The 13,401-nt window shown below is 44.9% G+C and overlaps 2 protein-coding genes across 3 annotated transcripts in view; one reads left to right on the top strand and one right to left on the bottom strand.

Annotated features, from left to right (window-relative positions):
- The window catches only part of LOC119964631 (complement component C8 alpha chain-like), a 98,225-nt gene extending 86,226 nt beyond the window's left edge, over positions 1-11,999 (bottom strand). Inside the window, exons 1-2 of the mRNA XM_038794370.1 lie at positions 11,804-11,999; positions 8,879-8,996 (exon numbers count right to left, since the gene is read on the bottom strand). Of these exons, the coding sequence (XP_038650298.1) occupies positions 8,879-8,996; positions 11,804-11,889 (204 nt within the window). The 5' untranslated portion in view covers positions 11,890-11,999. The remainder of the gene's footprint in view (positions 1-8,878; positions 8,997-11,803) is intronic.
- Positions 1-13,401, top strand: part of LOC119964630 (FYN-binding protein 1) — a 196,339-nt gene that overhangs the window by 21,348 nt on the left and 161,590 nt on the right. The window lies entirely within an intron of this gene.

The raw sequence follows: 13,401 nt of genomic DNA on the forward strand, positions 1-13,401 counted from the left end.
ACCTAGCAAGAGAGGATAAAATGAACTTGTCGCTCCTTATGCAACAGTGGACTGCAGCATCATAAAAAATCATAACTACAATTACATTCACAGCCGCTGGCAATGCAGTCCCCCTTACCCTACTCTGCGGTTGACGCTGTGGCTGCTGCAGTTGGCAGATATCTGTGACAACCTCCTTGCCAAGTGCTGACATCTGTCATCATTGCTGAAATTTGGATAAAACAATTGCTCCCTGAATACCCTTGAGTGGATATGCCCTGCTGAGGGTCCTTCGCCCTTCTCATCCTCCTCCTTCTTTGTGCAGTGTGACCTGCTTTGCATGGTCTCTGGTCATTCTCCAAACCTTGCTGGATTCCAAGAGGAATACTTACTCATGTCTGCCAATAGCTGGTTTGTGCAGAATCCTTGTAGTCAACAAAATGTACCTTCTGCAGCTGCCACGTTACTCCCTGTATTCTTCAGCAAATTTAAACAACTATAGAAACATGTACCAAAATTGCCAGAAAAAACAAATGGCAAATAGCCTGGAAGTAGTTGATGATTGCTTTAAATAATGCTGCGGTGAGAGTTTTTCATGTTGCTTAACCTTAACATGTGTTTAGCTGGAGCTCCAAAATGACAGTGCTAGCATCAAGTCAGTGTGTACATCCTAATCTGTTTGCTCTGCAAACTTCTTCTGAATGTTAAGTGGGTGGATGCATCTGCCATTATTTGTATTGGGTTATCCACATGTACCACAGACATCTTTTGAAACCCTAAGCCACAAAACAGGTGCTATGAACCCAGTTTCACCCAAATTGTGTTTTATAATGTATCTTTTATTCCCGATTTCTATGGCAAATAATAAGCCACATACATTTCTTTCTGATTGCTAAACAGGTAGGAATGTTCTCTTGGGTTGGTAATCTGAATTAACTGCAATCTTTTATCTTGTTTGTTATTTACAGCACAGAAGGAGGCCATTCGGCCCATTGTGTCTGCAGTGGCTCCCAAAGGAGCAACCTAGTAAGTCCCATTCCCCAGCCCTATCTCTGTAGTCCTCTAAATTCATCACTTTCAAATATATATGTAGCTCTTTTGAAACCTCCACCACTCTCCTAGGCAGTGCATCCCAAATCCCAACAACTCTGTGAGTAAATAAGATTCCCTTGTCTCACTCCTAGCTCTCTTTCTGACCATCTTGAAGTTGTGACTCCAAGTCATTGACATACCAAGTAGTGGAAACAGAATATCCTTCTTTACCCTGCCAAAATTGTTCAGAATTTTGAGCACCTCAATAAGGTCACCTCTTAGGGCAGCACGGTGGCACAGTGGTTAGCATTGCTGCCTCATGGCGCCGAGGTCTCAGATTCGATCCCAGCTCTGGGTCACTGCCCATGTGGAGTTTGCACATTCTCCCCATTTTTGCGTGGGTTTTGCCCCCACAACCCAAAAGATGTGCAGGGCAGGTGGATTGGCCATGCTAAATTGCCCCTTAATTAGAAAAAATTAATTGGGTACTCTAAATTTATATTTAAAAAATAAGGTCACTTCTTAATCTTCTCTTCTCCAAGGAGAACAAGCCCAATTTCTCCAATCTTTCCTTGTGTCTAAAATTCCTCATTCCTGGGGCAGGATTCTCCGACCCCCCGCCGGATCGGGAATCATCTGAGGCCGGCGTCAATCCCGCCCCTGCCGTGTCCCAAATTCTCCATGTCCCGAAATTCGGCAGGTGCGGGAATCGCGCCGCACCAGTCGGCGGGCCCCCCGCAGTGATTCTCCGGCCCGCGATGGGCCGAAGTCCCGCCGCTGACAGGCCTCTCCTGCCTGCGTGGATTAAACCACCTACCTGACCGGCGGGATTGGCGCCACGGGTTGGCTCTGGGGTTGTGGGGGGGGGGGGGGGGGGCGCAGGGTGATCTGACCCTGGGGGGTGCCCCCACAGTGGCCTGGCCCGTGATTGGGGCCCACCGATCGGCGGGCGGGGGCACGTTTTTTCTTCCGCCTTCGCCATGGTCTTCACCATGGTGGAGGGGAAATGACCCCCTCCTCTGTGCATGCGCCGGTATGACGTTAGCAGCCGCTGACGCTCCGGCACATGCGCGGACTTACGCCGACCGGAGAAGTCCTTTCGGCCCCGGCTGGCATGGCGCCAAAGGCCGTTCACACCGGCCGGCGGAATGGGAACCACTCCAGCGCGGGCCTAGCCCCTCAATGTGAGGGCTTAGCCCCTAAAGGTGCGGGATTCTCCGCACCTTTGGGGCAGCCCAACGCCGGAGTGGTTCACACCACTCCAACATGCCGGGACCACCCGCCCTGCCGGGTAGGGGCGAATCCCGGCCCTGGTATCATTCTAGTAAATCTCCTCTGCACTCTCTCCAAGACTTTAATTCCTTCCTTAAATAAGGTGCCCAGAACTGAACACAATAATCAAAATGTGTTCAGACCAATGATTTGTAGAGGTGTAGCATCACTTCCTTGCTTTTATACTCACTCTATGCCTCTATTTATAAACCCAAGGGTGCTATAAGCCTTCTTAACAACTGTTTCAACTTGACTGATCACCTTCAGAGAATTATGCATTTGAACCCCGAGGTCTCTCTGCTCCTATACTCTTCTCAAGGTTGTACCATTGAGCCTTTTTTGTCTCCCACGCTTCTTCTACCAAAATGCATTACCTCACATTGAAGTTGAATGCATTGAAGTTCATTTGCCAGGTGTCTGCCAATTTGGCCAATTTGTCAATGTCCCTCTAAAGTCGTACAGCATCATCCACATAATTCATTATTCTCCCTAGCTTAGTATCATCTGCAGTTTGAGAGATTTTGTCCTCAACTGCCACTTCTAAATAATTTCTGTAAATCAGGAAAAGTAAGTTTCCCAATTCATTATTCTCCCTTGCTTAGTATCATCTGCACATTGAGAGATTTGTTCCTCAACAGCCACTTCTAAATCATTTCTATAAATCAGGAAAAGTAAGGGGGCGATTCTCCAATATGGCGGGCAAGTGTTTGTGCCGGCGTGAACGCCGTCACGTTTCATGACGGCGCGAACAGGGCCCGGGCACGACCTATTCTGATCCCCGAGCGTTCCCGCAGAGTGCCCGCCGGCAGCGACCAGGGGTGAACGGCGCCGACGGGACTCTTTCGTGTCGGAGCGGCCGTTCGGCCATCCGGGCCGGAGAATTGGCGGCCCCGCCGATTCCAGCGGCCGGCGCCACGCCCAACGTGCTGGCGCAAAAGGCGCCGATTCTCCGCACCTCAGAGAATCGCATGCTGTGTTGGGGCGTAGTGGCGCGGTCGCTCCGATTCTCCGGCCCGGCACGGGGCTCAGAGAATTCCCCCTAAGTGTCCCAATACTGAGGCCTGGGGAACACCACTTTCAACTTGTTTCCAGTCTGAGAAATGCCCATCTATACCTTCCCTCTGTTTCCTATCTCTTAGCCAACTTCTAATCCATGCAGCCAAGGACCCATCAATCCCAAGCATTTTTAATTAGCTAACCATCCTGCCATGTGGCATTGTATCAAATGCATCTTCTGTGTCATCTTAGAAATAAGTAATGTTATCCTAACGTGAATGGATTTTTAAAATCAATCAAGCACATTTCCCATTGCCTGCTGATATTGAGGAAGCTCTCCAAATAACATGGCTTATTTGTGGTTAACGTCTGTCTTAAATTTAGTTATGTTCTGTTACGTCTACAACTCCAGAATAGCCTGGTTGTTCCCTTGTCAGAATGTCAATCATACGAAATGGCACATTCCTACTGATACTCCTTCAATTCAAAGCTCTAATTGGTTCATGGAACATTGGGCAGAATTGTCAACCCTGTCAAAATATTCTTCCAGCAAGTACAATCGCAGGTCCCATCCCCAGTGGCCGGTGAGTTCTGTTGGCCATGAAGATCTTTCCAGAGATAGCAATTGAGAGACTGCTTCTGGGAGCCCTGTGTGATTCGAGACAGGAAGTGGCTTCCTGCAGCTGCAGGTTTAATCAGAGGGCTTGCAGCTTTGTAAGGTCAGCAGCCAACCTTGGGAGAGGTAGGCACTGCTCAGGCAGCATGGAGAGTGCGAGGGCACCAAAAAATGGAGGGGCACACGGAAGTGCACATAAAATATGAAACCTGTTGGGGACTGAGACCGGTCGGCCCCTTGGAGCAGAGGGGAATTCCCTCTGGAGGAAATGTTTCAGCTGTGGGCGAGGCTTTTCACCCTGCAGCCCCTTCACTGGAGCATGGAACATCTGGCTTTGATGGCCCACTGGCATCCTGTCGGGGGGTGACTTCGATTAAGCAGCGAGGCTCAGCATTCAGCAAGAGGTTGGTCCGACATGGGAACATCTCGGCAGAGTCCTCCACGTCCCTCTCATTAGTCTCCTTACTGATGATTACTGACCATCTGCTGCTGCCATTGATGACTTGCCTTCAGCACAATCACTGGAAGGCATGAATGTGTCAGTCTCACCTTTGACATTGCCTTCATGGGACCAGTGAGATTCTACCCATCAGGTGCATACCACTTATACAGAGATTATTCTGCTGTTACTTTTCAAAAATCTCAGTTGTCTCTTTTGGAATGTTATCAATTATTATGGGAATCTGGTATTGTTGAAGCGGTAGACTACAATTTCAGTTATACAAAACTTAAGCCTCTCTTTCTGCAATAATTTGACAGATGTAACATTTTCAGCAAGTCACCTGATCCCAGAAGTAAATAATTGGTTTCACTTAATATTTTATCTGTCCTAGTGAAATATTTTCCTTGCAAAAGGTAACATTTGTAATAGATTAACTGAATCAACACATGTCTGTTCAGATGCAAGCTATTTTGAAATCATATTTGTTTAAGATTAGCTGGGTTTATGAAACTAGTCCAGAAATAATGATGCTGGCCAGGAAATTCTGGAGCCCTTCATTACAGTCAATAATCATTGCATTGCATTCTTACTTTAACCAATTCTTTCCAGGTCAGCCAAAACTGGAACTTTATAGCTTCTTCAATCTTCTTGTTTATTACATTCAATACATTCAACAGATATTTAAAATCCATTTGATTTCAACCACCCAATGTGACTTGGTTAACTTGCCTCTCCAATTCTTTCCAACACTGGTTGGGTCCTGCACTGTGACTTTGATCTTCCATCTTTGTTTCTTAACATAGCTGAATTGCTGTAGCTCCAGCCACAGAAACAGCCACCCTTTCCTGACACACATCATTATTGTAGGAATCTAGTGATATTTAAAAATGTATTCTTCCCTGTTAGTTTAGAGAGAAATAAAGTGACCGAATCCAGGGTGAGAAAAATTATCAATATTCACAAAGTAGACCTTAAATTACTCTGTTCTGATCATGCCTGGACACAACTTTGCATTGTTTTCTATTCTTAGGATTTATATGCATATTCTTATTTACACAATAACTTTCCAAAGTAACCAGGGAGTTTTTATTTGTAATTAGCCAGGATATTTCAGTGTACATTACATCAATATAATGTTCATTTATAATTCTTTCAAACAAACTCAATTGTTTTGAACTCAACATCAGATCAGAAGTATGATGGGTTGCATCCTCTGAATCAATTGGTCCTACCTCTTATTCACTCAGGAGATGTGAGCGAGACTGGTAAGGCCAGCATTTATTGCCCATACCAAATGTTTTTTTCTTTTCTTTTTTTAAACTTAGAGTGCCCAATTCATTTTTCCAATTAAGGGGCCAATTTAATGTGGCCAATCCACCTACTCTGCACATCTATCGGGTTGTGGGGGCGAAACCGATGCAAACACGGGGAGAATGTGCAAACTCTACATGGACAGTGACCCAGAGCCGGGATCGAACCTGGGACCTCGGTGCCGTGAGGCTGTAGTGCTACCCACTAGGCCAACGTGCTGCCCGCCCATACCAAATTGACTTTGAGAAACAGGTGGTTAGATCCAAGACACAACTCAAGAGTGTAAATAGAATTCTGTTAGAGAGGGAGTTTTGGGGTTTTGACCGTAGCAGTGAAAGGCCAGCAAAATAGTTACCAGTTGGGATACAGTGTGGCTTGGAGGTGGTGGGGTTTCCATTCATCTGCTGCCCTTATTCTTCTAGATTTTGAAGGTGATGTTGAAGGAGCATTGGCGAATTGTTGCAGTGCATCTTGAAGATGGCACACATTGCTACCACTGTGTACCAGCAGTGAAAGAAATGAATGTTTAAGGTGCTGCATGGGATATGGATAAATTAGGCTGCTCTGCCTTGGATGGTGTTGAGCTCATTGAGTGTTGTTGGAACTGTACTCATCCAGGCACGTGGAGAGTATTCCATCACACATCTGACTTGTGGATGCTGGACAGGGAAGTGAGAAGATAAGTTACTTCGAATTCCCAGTTAACCTGCTCCAGTTAAGTTTCTGATTAATGCTAACCACCCCCCACCCTGCCCCAGGATGTTGATAGACAGGGATTTGTCAATGGTGATGCCATTGAATATCAAGGGTAGATGGTTATGTGCTCTGTTGTTGATGATCATATGCTCTGTTGTTGGAGATGGTCATTGACTGGTACTTGTGTGACACAAATGCCATTTGCCACTTATCTGCCCAAGTTTGAATGTTGTCCAGGTCTTGCTGTATGCAGGCATGGACTGCTTCATTTGAGGAGTTGTAGATAGTACTGAACATTGTGCAATCATCAGCAAACACCCCCACTTCTGGCCTTTTGATGGAAGGAAAGCCACAGCAGAAGCAACTGAAGATGTTTTGGCTGAGGACACAACTTGGAGGATGGGCTGCGGTGATGTCCTAGGCCTGAGATTGACCTTTAACAATCACAACCATCTTCCCTTGCGCTCGTATTGACTCCAACCAGTAGAGAGTTTCCCCCTGATTCAGTTTGACCTAAATTGTGCATGGAGTCCTTGATGCCAGACTTGGTCAAATCTACCTTGATGTCAATGGTAGTCAAACAAACAAAGAACAATACAACACAGGAACAGGTCCTTCGGTCCTCCAAGCCTGTACCGGTCATGATACCAACCTTTGGCAAAACCCTCAGCACTTTCTTGTGCCATATCCCTCTATACTATCCTATCCATGTTTTTGTCAAGATGCCTTTTGAACGCCATTGTTGTATCTGCTTCCACAACCTCCCCTGGAAACGCATTCCAGTCACTCACCACCTTCTGCGTAAAAAACCTGTCTCGCGCATCTCCTCTAAACTTTGCCCCATGGACCTTAAACCTATGCCCCCTGGTGACTGACTCCTCCACCCTGGAAAAAAATGCCTGCCCATCCACTCTATCCATGCCACTCAATCTTGTAGGCCTTTATCAGGTCACACCTCAACCTCTGTCTTTCTAGTGAAAACAGTCCGAGTCTATCCAGCTTCTCCACATAGCTAACACCCTCCAGACCAGGCAACATCCCAGTAAACCTCCTCTGCATGACTTGCCAGTTTTTATACTCATCCTTACATCTCCTCTGGAATTCAGTTCTTGTTTGGGCAAAGGCTATAATGAGATCTGAAGCAGAGTGGCCTTGCTGGATCCCAAATTGAGCATCCGTAAGCAGGATATTTAAGTACGTGCATTCAGGGCCGGTGCTAGGAATTGCGGGCCCAATTAGAAAAGTGATGGCGGGGCCCCTACTCTACAAAAGTAAAAATTTATGTATGTTTATATTTTGTGTAGTATGCTCGTCTTTAACCAAAACAAAACATTAAATGCTTGATATACTAAAATTTTGAAACTTACTTACCCGGGCGGAAGGATTTGGCGGCGCAGGGCTGAAGGATTTGTCGACGGTAATGCGGTGCGTTCCCCAAAAGTAAAAACTACCCTATAGTTCCTCTTAGAATACAGAAAAGGCTTCAAACGGTAACTCTGTCGCCGCTGGCGCGGGGCCCCCTTAAGGTGCGGGGCCCAATTTCATGAAATTGGTCAAATAGGCTTAAAACCGGCCCTGCGTGCATTGTCAGCAACTCCTTCCATCACTTTGCTGATGATTGAGAACAGGGTGATGGGGTGGTAATTGGCAGGATTGGATTTAAGCTGCTTTTTGTGGACAGGACATACCTGTGAAATTTTCCACATTGTGGGGTAGATGCTAATGTTGGAGCTGTACTGGAACAGCTAGGCTGGGGTGTAGTTAATTCTGGACCAAGTCTTTGGTTCTGCAGCCAGGATGTCATCAGAGCCCATAGCCTTTGCTGATACTTACTGCTTCCAGCTGTTTCTCGATATCATGTGCAGTGAATTGTATTGGCCAAACACTAGCTTCTATGATGCTGGGAGCTTAGGAGGAGGCAGAGATGGCTCATCCATTCGGCACTTCTGGTTGAAGATGGTTTCAATTGCATTAGCCTTACTTTACACTCAGGGAGTATTCCGTAGGTGGATGTAGGTGGTGGAATAAACATGACACAGGGTCAATGCTAGCATTGTGAGAGTCTGGTTCAGTCTCAGCTAGTGGCCACAGAGTGGACTGGAGTCAGTGGCCACAGAACAGAGATGTGCACTAACACAAAATTACCCACAATTTAAGATTTATTGCTATTAAACCAGCAATCTCGCAAGACTGCAGGAAGGTTAGTGTATAAATGGCCAAATGCTACACTGATGAAACAGCATTAGAATTTTGGAAGTTTGGCAAATGGAATGTTAATAGAGTAGAGCAGAGACAGCCTTACTGGAGTTTTAATTCTATTATAACCAATCCGAAGACCTTGATGGTGACAATGTCTTAGCTTTATGAGCAAGAAGTTCACAAAAAGCAGTTTTTCAAACATCTCGTTCAGATGCAGTATGACCTGCTGCTTACTTCCCTCATTTCCCCATTTTATTTGTGATTGCACTTTATATTTTTATAGAAATTATTTTCTAAACTTAAAAGTTAACTTGCCTTCATCTATGAAATCTTACCTTTTTTGTTTCGCATGGAGAGCACACTGTCCACGGTGCCCACTGGCCAAGTTGACAGTCAAGTGGGACTGTGCTTCGGATCTTTCGGCCAGAATGATGTGCACAACAATGTTCTGAACTATGTTGAAATAAATAAATTTATACAATATCACATGGTCCCTTTTCTGCAATACAAGTTATTTATCTATTGTTGATGGTAGGGATGGTCAGGATGCTAAGAATGACAATATGCTCTCAGTGTCCACGTTACTAGAACAGATGAAGAGGGTTTAAATTATTATTCCTTCCTTCAAGGGAGTACAAACAATTGCAATAGGTTACATTCCTTGAGCTTAGCAATTTAGAAATTCAGAAAGATATTTCTGCGGCTGCCTACAGACAGCTGGATATGCTCCACTGCTACGGCTTAACATCAACACAGAGCAGTAATATCCCACCTCCCACAGAGCAAACTGAATTGCAGCAATTGTGAAGGACAATGCGGCTGAAAATGATAGAGTTACATATAATCTCAAGGAATCGTGGTTTGACATGCAGAAATTTATGACTGGTTGGATTCTAGTGGCGTGTTGATGGACTAATAAGAACCTTGTGGCTCTCTGGTCATATACCTTGCCAACCAGTGTGGGGGTCCAAGGAGGTCAGCAATTTTCAGCAGAAAGTCTTCCACCTATAGAGTGCAAGACCTTGGATTCAGGCATTTACTACTGGTTTGCACAGTTGCCTATAGAAGTTCCTGGTGCCAGCATTGACTCATTAGAGATTACAAACTTACGTTGATGAGTATGGGGCTGGTATTTCTTGCTTGGTTTGTCCCAGAAACGACATTGTTTAACGCAAATAAAAAAAATTGCATTTTGAACTAAACTTTTGGCCTTTGAGAGCAAATTTTTTAAAGATGTGTTGGCCTGTTTTGGGAGTTATCGCGGGATTATGGAGCTGATTTTCCTAACTTCCTCAAGTATAATGCCATTTCTGTAAAGTTTAGAAAAGAAAACTACAGCTTGCATTTCGAGAGTCCTTCTAATGTGGTAAAGTTAAATGGTCAGCAATTTAATTGAGAGCAGGAGATGGCCTCAAGGACAAATTAACTCATGGAGCCAAAATGAGAATTCAGTGTAAAGTCAGAGTGGAAACTTTTTTTAATTTATTTTTTAATGGGATGTGGGTGTTGATGGCTAGGACACCATTTGTTGTCCATCCCTAGAAGGGAGTGTTGCAGCTGAAAAAATATTCTTCAGTTTAGTCATACAATCCATGAACTCTTAGGTGAAGATTATGGGAAAGAGGGGAGAGGAAGAGATTCATAGTGGTGAAAAGAAACTTTGCCTTTATTTGGTGTTCCAGGATGATCAAGGAATAGTCAGTAATTTGGGTAGAGGAGACAACGGCCAGATTGTGCTTGCTGATATTCAGACAGATCTCTGAGAAAAAGGAGGTGGCTCTAAGATTTTTGGTCTATTAAGAACAGGACAAAGCAGCCTGCTTGACTGCTACCTCTTCTACAAACATTAAAACCTTCCATCACCGGCAAACAGTAGAAGCAGTGTGTACCATCTACAAGATGCACTGCAGTAACTCATCAAGGTTCCTTAGACAGCACCTTTCAAACCCATGATCACTACCATCTAGAAGGACAAGATCACAGAAACCTGGGTACTCCACCACCTGGGGGTTCCCCTCCAATTCACTCACCACCCTGACTTGGAAATATATCGCCGATCCTTCACTGTCGCTGGGGCAAAATCCTGGAATTCCCTCCCTAACAGCACTAAGCGTGTACCTACACCTCAGGGACTGCAGCGGTTCAAGAAGGCAGCTCACCACCACCTTCTCAAGGACAATTAGGGATGGGGAATAAATGCTGGCCCAGTCAACGATGCCCCAATCCCGTAAATTAATTTTTAAAAAGATGAGAGGAAGAATCTTGCTCCTGTAGTGGTGCAGGCTCACTGCTTACGTGTAAGGGGTGTGGCCCTCTTGTCTCAAGAGGTTATGTAGCTCTAATAAACCCTGATACAAAACAATGGAAGTAAAATCCATGACACCTTTTACCATTCTGACCCAGCTGCTCACTCCTATCTACATTTTCATTAAACATTACCAATACCGCAGCTTTATATTGAAAAATTCAAAATTATAATATTTATGTCAAAACCCCATTTTTACTTTTCAAGATTTAAGAGGAATAAGCTGGGATTTTACCCATTGGAGGTGGGCTGGGAGGTTGGAGGGATGGTAAAATAATGGTGAAAGACATTGGGAGGGAGTCCATGGGATATTTCCAAATGGTGAAACAACAATAGCTCAATTTCCCGCCAACTGGAGGTGGAGGACCAATAAGGTATTTAATTGGTCTAACAAAAGCCATTTTACATCCACATCATAATTTTACCAACACCTTGGCATGTAGGTAATCACCTAATACATCGAAGCAGTCTCCCAACAGCTTTCTTGGGAGGGGCCTTCCCTTCCCGAATTTCCATGGTCCAGGGAGGGGCCCCCACTGTCGATGGCTGGGTTCATCCCTCTGATCGCCGGAGCTAAATGGAATTGGCACATCTCCAAATCTCTTACTATCTTCAAGAGAACCTCAAACTGGAGGCACCGTTCTTTATCTTTGCAACCTCAGCAATGGCCACCTCTGTCACTCAGGCTGCAGAGCATCCAGCACTCTGCTTGGGCCAGGAGCTCAGAAATGCAGGCTGCCATCCTTAATTGAGTTGTGGTCCCGCTAAGGACCTTGCCGCTGCTTATAAAATTGTTACCGTTGTCCCATTATTCACTCATGCAGGCTTGGGATCTGCATTTGTTTCCAATGTCAGGACTCATGACGTGTCGATAAGATCCCAGCCACACATTTCACCACAAATACCACAACCAACACATAAGCCACCCCAGTTTTATGAAGTGATAAACACTAACCTGATATTGATCTGTTTCGAACTGGTAAAATAAGTAAAAAGCAACAGGCAAGCAAAAGATGAGAAGTAACTCATAAGCAAATTCATTCTTCGTGCGACAATAATCTAACTTACAATATAAGAAAATTTTCACTTTATATCAAACAACCTGTTACTTAGACTAAAAATGTCAAGTGTTGCAAATTCCAATCAGGAAATGTCAAAATAAAAGGGTAAAACAAACAACGTACTTAATAAATGATTAATAGCAATGTAAATGCAGAAAGTAGATGTTGGGCCAATTCTTCATTCGAGCTTCATTGTAAAACCATTTTAGATCTAATACGTACTCTTGCATTACTGTATCAAACTTTACAAAAACTATTAAGTTAAATGCTTTGGTTCGAATATTTAAAATAGTTGTTTTGCAATCAATTTCTAAGTGACAGTATTCTTTGATACAAGAATAATGTTTATCTCATTAATACAATTAACCATATTTCTTTGAAGTGTCTTGTAAAGCCTTGACATTGCAAATTGTCTGCAAGTTACATTGTGGGTCTGCTGCAATCTGCTATTCGTTTGCCATGTGATCAGAAGATCCCCCCAGATGCAGGGGCTAGTGCAAGGGTAATGAAGGAGATTGAGCAAACTGTCAGAGCATCTGTGGTCATTTTCACCGTTGCAGTTAGTGTGATGGACTGGTAAAGTGGATTAATTAGAATAAAAATTTAAATTGAGAGGGTTCTATAACAGCCACAAAAGCCTTCCCTAACACCAGGGACTTTCCGCGAATCCCGCAAACTTTCAACTTCACCACGTGAACTGTAATGTGGCAGAAAGGATTCCTTCCTGCAATACAACATATTGAAAGACGTGTTGTTGGGTGAATTGGACATTCCGAAATCGCCCTCGGTGTACCTGAACAGGGACCGGAGTGTGGCGACTAGGGGATTTTCACAGTAACTTCAGTGCAGTATTAATGTAAGCATACTTGTGACAATAAAAATTATTATTATCAGCTTTGTTTCATTCCATTGGTTTGCTCCAACAAATTCCAGAAAAGGCATGTTGCAAATTCAGAAAAGCTCCTTCTTTTCCAACCATCTTTCCTCTACAATAAGGCCCTACAATGAAAGGCCTGAATCTCTTTAATTATGCTAAATTCACTGTCATTTGCTTTGTGTGCTGAGAACACATGGGTGTAATTTTCAGATTTCACCGAAATCGGATGTGAGAGGCCCCGCAGACGTGGCGGCTTGATCTTGTGGGGCGACGGAGGGGAAATAGTGTGTCCAATTGAGACGCCGGCCCGACGATCGGTGGGCACCGATCGCGGGCCTGTCCCCTCCCGAGCACAGTCGTGGTGCTCATTCCCCACCAGGCCCCCGACAAGCCCCAAAACGGGCATCTCACGGCGATTTCACGACGGCAGCGACCAGGTGTGGTTGCCGCCGTCGTGAAATGGTCGCGAACGGCAGGCTGCTTTGGCCCATCCGGGTCAGAGAATCGCCGGTCGCCATGAAAAACGGCGAGCGGTGATTCTTCCGAGCGGGGGGTGGGAGAATCGCGGGGGTCGCCAGGGGGTCGTAAAATTAGTCGGGAGGCCCTCCCGCGATT

The sequence above is a fragment of the Scyliorhinus canicula genome, chromosome 4 (assembly GCF_902713615.1).
Source record: "Scyliorhinus canicula chromosome 4, sScyCan1.1, whole genome shotgun sequence".
Lineage (NCBI taxonomy): Eukaryota > Metazoa > Chordata > Chondrichthyes > Carcharhiniformes > Scyliorhinidae > Scyliorhinus > Scyliorhinus canicula.